This window comes from Sorex araneus, chromosome 5 (genome assembly GCF_027595985.1).
Source record: "Sorex araneus isolate mSorAra2 chromosome 5, mSorAra2.pri, whole genome shotgun sequence".
Lineage (NCBI taxonomy): Eukaryota > Metazoa > Chordata > Mammalia > Eulipotyphla > Soricidae > Sorex > Sorex araneus.
The window spans coordinates 98,430,269-98,438,387 of NC_073306.1; the positions used below are offsets into that span (position 1 = coordinate 98,430,269).

The following is an 8,119-nucleotide window of genomic DNA, read 5'->3' on the forward strand; positions in this document are numbered from 1 at the left end:
TTCTGGCAAACTCAGGGGACCATATAGGATACCAGGGATCGAATTCAGTCGGCTGAATCTGGTCAGCTGTGTGCAAGGCAATTGGTCTACTCGATGTACTATCACTCCAACCCAGGAAATAAGATTATTTTTTAAACTTTCAGTCAGGACCCAATTTTAGGCAACTTTCTTTCTTACCTGCTGCATGCCTCCTCCAAGCAGATAACTCATTGTTGCTTTGAAAAGTTTTTCTGCCTAAAAACACAAAGAAAAGTTTTTTCTTTTTCTTAGGTCACATTAGCTATATGACCCTAGATTCTAACTATTAACCTGACACATGATTTCTTGTAAAACATAATTATTTACATATACACAGAGGAAAGAATTCTTATGAGGGGAATACAGACTCAAATAACCAGGATACCTAATCCTCTTAAAAACTATTCTGGGGCTGGAGCAATAACACAGCGGGTAGGGCGTTTGCCTGGCATGCAGCCAACCCAGGTTCAATTCCCAGCATCCCATATGGCCCCCCAGCACCGCCAGGAGTAATTCCTGAGTGCATGAGCCAGAAGTAACCCCTGTGTATCGCTGGGTGTGACCCAAAAAGGAAAAAAAATAATAATAACACTACTTTGTGAAGAGTAGAAACTGATTCCAGGAATTAATTTTTTATCCACACCACTATAATAGAAACTATAAACTGTACCTAATGTTCATTCTCTCCTTAATCTATTTAGTTACAAAATCTCAATTTTTAACAGCTCTGACTTACATAATAACAAAGTTTTGGCCCAGAAGGAACGTGAGTGATTTTTAAATCATATTCTATAAGCATCTGTTTCCCCTTCATCCTGTTTTTCTTCTGTCTTGCAGACTGCGGTTGAGAGCACTCACTTCTACAAGTGAGGGTTTATCTTGGAGGGAACCTGGGCTTCTTGATTACCTTATGGTGCAAAAGTATGCATGCAAAAGTATCCATTTTTTAAGTGGTTAGCTTTCTCTGAACAATGTATGAGGGATACTGAACACCCACTTAATGCACTAAATGCATTAATCTTAATGTATTTAATTAATATAGTGATGAACAAAAGAGCACTAAATACCCCCGGTTTGAAGTTTCTTTGTCTTAGCAGCTTAACCTGTACTCAGACTTATAAAGTTCCCTTAAGCTAGTTCTCTACAAATCAAAGATTTTACAAAGTGATTTACTTACATTTTCAAGTTGACCCCGCATAAATGCTAAGTTGGCCATCTGAAAGCAAATTACAAGTTGTTTTTAGTTTAGAGCACTGTTTCTACTTAGTTCAAAACTTTTAAACTACAACTTTCCTGTGCTTTTACCCTCAACACACAGACACACACACAAATACACACTCATACATCTCAGAGAGAAAAAATATGTCACTTATCTGCTACAAACTAATCTGCTAGGAGGAAAGAACAGCAATAGTGTCAGGGGAAATATCTGCATGTAATTTATTGATGACAAACCAAATCTCAATTCACTCATCAATGAAGAGCCAAATACTAAAGATACTTGTTTCTCTTTGGTCTGGGATTGAGATTTCTTATCTCCAGTGATAATTTAAAAATAAAACAAGTTAGGTAAAACAAAAAACAAGAGTTTTAGTACATACTGAAGGTCAAGACTCTGAACCAGGAAAACTAACAACCCTCTCTTGCATCCACCTTCATCACCAGTACCTCAGACTGATTAGGAGAGTTACCAAATCGTAAGTGTAAGTGATGGCCTTCTTGTTGTCACTTTGATAGGCAAGCCGAAGAGCGTCATGCAAAATTAGCTCAGCCTCTTCTGGTTCATCTTTCATGATGCTCAACTGGAAAGAAAACAAAATGAAATTCAATGTAAGAAAAAAGGATGCATGTTACCAAATAGAATTGGAGGTAGAATTATATAGAATTGGTACACAGAGGGAAGCCATAGTTCATAAATTTCTACTATGTCCTTACAGCTATGGAAAGCTATATAACATGTTGGCCAACAGATGCAAGCAGCAGGACATAATTGTTTCTTATTTTAAAAAGAAGCTGCTTGGGCCAGAGAGATAGTACAGCAGATAGGATGTTTGCCTTGCACACAGCTGATTGGGTTCGATCCCCGGACTTCCCATATGGTTGCCCAAGCACCGCCAGGAGTAATTCCTGAGTGCAGAACCAGGAGTAATCCTTGAGCATTGCTGGGTGTGGCCAAAAAAGCAAAGAAAAAGAAGTAAACTACTGGCCCTCATCCCTTTCCTCTCTTCTTGAAACCTGCCAGTGACTTTGTAGAGCAAATATGCTAGATAACAAATAATGATTAAAGCTATAAAGAAAAAAAAATCAATGGAAAGAAACCATAATGGATCTCTTCTAAAGGGGAGTAGCCTCCCAAAGAAGTGAAAGTTCAACTGAAGTAGGACGGAGAAGAGAACCAAATAAGGAACTGTGAGGAAGAATAAGCCAATATGACAGGACATGAGTAAGGGCTGAGCTGCAGCTCAGTGAAAGAGCACTTGCTTTGCATTTGTGAGGCGCTGGGGAGGAAGGCGGGGGGAGGAAGGGAGGAAAGGAGAGAGGATGAAAGTTCAATCTCTAGTACCACATGGTCTCCCAAGTACCTTTGGATACATGTACGTGGCGTACAAGTGCACACACAAAGCACATGGGTGCACACACATGGCACACAGGTACATTCATTCATGCTACACAGATGCACATACTCAGCACATGTGCACACATGGCACGGAGATGTATGCACCTACAGATGCCTTTACATAGGACATGCATATGCAATATGCACAACACACAAATACATGCACATGGCACATACAATAGCACATATGTGTGCACAGCAGTGATACATGTGTGGATATCCTTCTCCTTCCAGCAGCCTTCTCCCATGTTTCAGGGCTCTCGCTGGTGACACCACCTTCACTCCATCAATTACAGCGCCTCTGAATACCCTCTTCCTCCTCTGCTGTGACACAGCCCTTCACTTCTCTTCTTCACTTGCTGCTGGGCTGAATGTTCTGGCCAAAGTCTGAAAGCAACTTCTGTATTTGAGAGTTGAGCACCTCTGAGCGGCCTCGCAAACACCCCCCTCCACACCCCCATACTCTCATTGTTCTTCGGTTCTCTAACGAACTTCAGCAGGGCAGCACCTTGTTTTTTTGTTTTAGGAGTGTGGGTGCCAGACAACAAACCCAGGGCCTCAAACATTCAGAGCAAAAACTCTACTGCTGCACCCAGGTCTGCTCAGGCAACTACCTTGAGTGAAGCCTTTAGGGGAGAGTTCATGAACTGTGGCTCACTAATTTTTCAAAAGTCTGAGTTGGATGTTGCATGAGAACTTGGACCAGAAGGTTTTTTTTAGGAAACAGCGACTGGTGTTTCCATGTCCAAACCCAAGACCCAGCAAAGTGAATCTGTGAGGGTCCCCTCAGGCCTCATAGACACTGACCTCCTGGCCTTTCCAGCCCCCAAAGCAGGTGGCCACCCCTGCAGAGGGGTCTTTACACTTTTGCACAAGCTTATGAGGTCAGTCCATTAGGGCCCATAGGCTCCTGTGCCTGTCCTGCCTGCCTCCACATTGACCTTAAAGCCCCCAGCAATAGAAAAGGAGGCAGAGGCCTGTCCCAACTGCTCCTTTCCATGACGCTACTCATTTGGTGGGCTTTTCATAAAATTTATGAATCATCCTCTTTCCTTCTAGAAAACATTTTTCTTGGTATTTAATAGGACTCATGTTACCTCTCGATTTCGAAGACTGATACACAAGCTGGCGGTGGTGTTTCCTGGTAGATAGGCTAAATGGAGGGATGTGTCTGTGTTCCAGAACTGTACCTTCACCATGTCCAGCTGTCCTACGTGAGCCTAATGCAGTGACTGATGCCATCTGTTGGGACAGTAGCAGTATCTATTTATACTTGTAAGAAATCCTTCTGCTGCATCTGCTTCTTGCTAATGTAACTTCATTAGAGACATTTATTTTGGATGTCACCCAAGCTTGGAGCTCAATGAGTTTCTGTCTTCCAGGCCTTGTCCAGCCCTTCCCACCTGCTAACACTAGCTCTTCCTGTATGTCCTTCCCCAACGCTACCATTTTCTGGCTTTTACGTGAGTACCTGTTCGGATCAGATTTTTCTGCTCCAGAGACTGGCAATAGCTGTGATGTGACTTCAAATGCCGTCTGTCCTTCCATGTTGTCCATCTGTCCCACCCTTGGCCTTCAGGGCTGCCTGTCCCTCGGTTTTGACATCTGTCTGGGAACCTCCCGCTTTGTCTTTGCCTTCAAGCATTTATGGCTCCTCTGAAAATACAATCTTTGATGAGAATATTAAAAATAATTTTAACAAAATAAACTCCATCCTGTACTTCCCTTGAGAAAGAGTTAAGTGTGCTGGCTCACTTCTGCAATCCTATAGATGTGACACATACATGAACATGCAATATACTGATGATACATACACCCTGTGCACACACACCACACACAACTTTCAGAATAAACAAACCTGCAGAGTTGCAGGATGCAATATAAAGTGGATTTATTTTTTTATAAACATTTTGAAATTATTTATCTTGATGTTAGGGATAGTCCCCAGGTTTCATCTACTGGGACTGACATACAAGGGAGGAAGAGGGAGCAGGGGTGGGGAAGACTGGAGGTAGGATTGAGACAGCAGCTGCACAGGGTTTACAACCTTAAAGGACTAGGCTGCAGTCAGCATCTCAGATCTTGCACTGACAGCAGACAGGAATACAGCCACAGGAGCCACAGTAGGGCTTGCAGAAGCTGGACTGGCAGCAGCCACAAGAGCCACAGCCCCCACAGGAGCCACAGCTGGAGGAGCAGGCTGGCACAGAACAGTACACAGGCACAAAGCAGCTAGAGCCACAACCTCCAGAACAGCCACAGCAGCTCATGGTTCTGGCAGGTGAGGTGGAAGTCAGAGGTGCAAGAGACAGCAGGAGAGGGTTGAGTGAGGAGCATCCTGGGGGCAGGGCCTTATGTTCCTGCAAGTCAAGCAAGCTCTGGGCATGTGGCACTTTCCAGTGGCCATTCATGGCCTCACCAGAGAAACAACTTTGTTGATTTATACCCCAAATTACCCACACTACTGCTATACTTAATAACACAGCATGTTTGTCTTTTTATTCCCTAAAGGGGAAGTGGCAGTTTATGACATTTCATTATTGAAGTCACAGCCTAAGGACCCTTAGGTGTGAAGGGTCAGCCTAGGTTCCTCTTTCTTTTGGTCTCTGACCTCCTGCATGGATGTAATGAATCAGGTGAGTGAGGTAAAAACCCAGTAAGTGAGGGCCTACTGGGTGAATGAGGGTCTATCAGGTAAAGGACTCTACCATGTGACTGGGGAGTGGTCCCAAGAGTCCCAAGCACTGATGAGGGGGAGAAGGGATCCCTTCTCCCTGCCTCAACAGACAGAAAAGTAAAAGGCAATGGATGTAAAGAAAAGATGGTGAGGCAGGTGGTTACTGCTAAATGGAAAGGTAAGGTAGGCTTGTTTATTTTTGTTTGGGGGCTATGGCCAGCTTTGCTCAGGATTTACTCCTGGCTCTGTGCTCAGAAATCACTTCTGGTACATCAGGGACTATATGAAGGTGTGAGGATCAGCCAGGGGCAAGGCAAGCACCCTACCCACTGTACTAAACCCATAGGTAGGTTTCTTTACATGTACTCCCCCGCCCTATAAGATCTTAATAAGCTATGGCAAGAAATTTTTATTTGATTTGAAGTGGGGAGTTATTATGTAAGAATATAATATGATCATATATATATATATATATACGTATATATAAACCACTGGCTGTTGCATGAAAATGGAATATGAGTAGGGCAACAGTGTGACAGTGCTACTTTGTAAGTTATGGCAACATGGTACAGCAATAGCTTGAGAGAAAGAGAAAAGATGCAGATTTGAGAGAAATTTTTAATTTGGTAGATTTTATGCTGGACTATACGTGTTTGAAGGGCTTAAAACTTGTGCTATAAGTAAGGCAACACAAGTTTTAAGGTTTCCTGGATGAGAAACTAGCAAAAGATGGTGAAGGATATAGATGCTAGCAAAAGATGGTGAAGGAATATGTTGGGAGCATTTAAGATCAAAGATTTGGCTTTGCACTATTGGGAGTAACACCTGGCGCCACACACTGATTAAAAACCCAGGCCAGAGAGGTGGTACAGGAGGTAAGGTGCTTACCTGTGGCTGACCCAACTGAAAAACCTGACACTGGGGGAAGGGGTGGTTGGAGGATGGTGAGAGGAAAATTGGGGACACTAGTGGTAGAAAAGTGCATTGGTGGAGGGATGGGTGTTGCATCATGGTATGCCTGAAACCCAATCATGAACAGCTTTGTAATGATCTATCTCACAGTTATGAAATAAAAACTTTTAAAAAGAAAATAAAAAAGAAAGGAAAAAAAAGAACTTGGTTTTGCCCTGAGGACAGAAAAACATTCATTCAAAAGGACATGTGCACACCACTATTCATTGCATCACTCAGTATAACAGCTATAATTTGGAATCAACCTAGATATTCAACAACAGATTGGTGGATCATGAAGATGTGGTATATGATGCATAGTGAAATACCATGCAGTATAAGGAATGATGAAACCATGCAATTTGGTGCAACATGAATGGAACTGGGAGATATCATATTAAATAAGCCACAAGAAGGATAAATACAGGATTTCACTTATAGATATTTAGAGTATCTGAAGAAGGAAATGTAATGGTTTAATGGGGAGATGCCTCGGCCCCAGAATATAGGGAGGAAAAGGAAAGAAATAGAGTGAATAAAAAGGGGAGAAGAGACAGATGAGAAGCAACAGGGACAGGGGTCAAGGTACACTGGTGATGTTAAGGAAAGATAGAGTTAAATATCCAAACCACAGAATCAACAATACTGAAATCATGAGAACCAAACTTTAATAACCAAATTTAAAAGGTCCCTATTAAGGGGCCAGAGAGATAGTACAGTGGGTAGGGCACTTGCCTTGCATGAGATGAACCCTGGCATTCTATATGGTCCCCTAAGCACCTCCAGGAGTAATTCCTGAGATTACTCCTGCAGAGCCAGGTGTAATCCCTGAGCATTGTGAGGTGTGACCCAAAATCCAAAATTAAATAAATAAATAACTGGTGCCTGTCAAGATAGCAGGCTGGGACTGGGGTGGGAGGAGAGGAGAGGGAAACTGAAAACACTGGTGGAAGGAAGTTGGCACTGGTGGCAGGATTGGTGATGGAATACTGTCTGTCCAAAACCCAACTATGAATAACTTTGTAATTCAGTGTTTTAAATAAAATGAAATTCTGAGGGGAAAAAAACATTTGGTTTTGGATGTTGCATACCTGATTATAATACTATGTCAATTATACTTCCCTAAAAATCATCAAATCCTTATCACAGATAGTGCACAGCCAGCCTACAGTCCTTAGGAAGCAAAACAGTAATGCACATTTGTAGATATTCTAAGAATGTTTCCCCTCTTACCGCGGTGATCACTTTGCAATGAACACAAATAGTAAATCATTGTGGTTCATCTGAAACTAATAGAACGCTGCATGTCAATTGTGCTTCAAGTAAACAGCTTGGGGGAGATGCATGTCGACATCCTGCTGCAGTATCAGAACAGCCAGAAGAGATGAGAAACAGAAGCGAAGAGGAAGCCCGGCTGGGTGGGACAGGGCCGGGAGGTGGAGAAAAGGAAGGCTTGGCCCAGAACCCAGTCGCCTAGATCACCCAGTCACTTGCATTTTCCGGGCGCTGCACCCGGCCCAAGACCCTTTAACGCCGTCTTTCCCACTGGCTGGTGATACCCACGCCACAGCATTTCGCTAGTTCTGACTGCCCTGGGAGGGACGCCCTGCGACATCTTCCCCTGCGCGCGACACTGGAGGGTTCCAGCAAGCCCTAGGAACTGGGCAGGCCCTCGGAGGCCGAGTCCCCGCCGTTCCCCGCCGAGCGCCCCGCGCCGCTCACCTGGGCGCGCTTCAGCAGCCGGATGATCTCGGCCTCGGTCTCGTCCGCCGCGGCCCCCGAGGCCGCGCTCTCCCGCTCCTCTTCGGTCTCCGCGAACCACGCCAACGCTGCGGGAAGGGGCGTGAGGTGACCGC

At 44.0% G+C, this 8,119-nt stretch overlaps 1 protein-coding gene across 4 annotated transcripts in view; it reads right to left on the bottom strand.

Moving 5' to 3' along the window:
• The window catches only part of TTC19 (tetratricopeptide repeat domain 19), a 30,418-nt gene that overhangs the window by 21,981 nt on the left and 318 nt on the right, over positions 1-8,119 (bottom strand). Inside the window, exons 2-7 of one of the 4 annotated variants that reach the window (XM_055138002.1) lie at positions 7,986-8,092; positions 4,107-4,291; positions 3,733-3,877; positions 1,710-1,820; positions 1,196-1,234; positions 178-234 (exon numbers count right to left, since the gene is read on the bottom strand). In XM_055138002.1, the coding sequence (XP_054993977.1) occupies positions 178-234; positions 1,196-1,234; positions 1,710-1,820; positions 3,733-3,834 (309 nt within the window). In that variant the 5' untranslated portion in view covers positions 3,835-3,877; positions 4,107-4,291; positions 7,986-8,092. Of the gene's footprint in view, positions 1-177; positions 235-1,195; positions 1,235-1,709; positions 1,821-2,812; positions 3,023-3,732; positions 3,878-4,106; positions 4,292-7,985; positions 8,093-8,119 lie in introns of those variants that run through there. The other 3 variants (XM_055138004.1, XM_055138003.1, XM_004616304.2) reach the window with 3 other exon arrangements.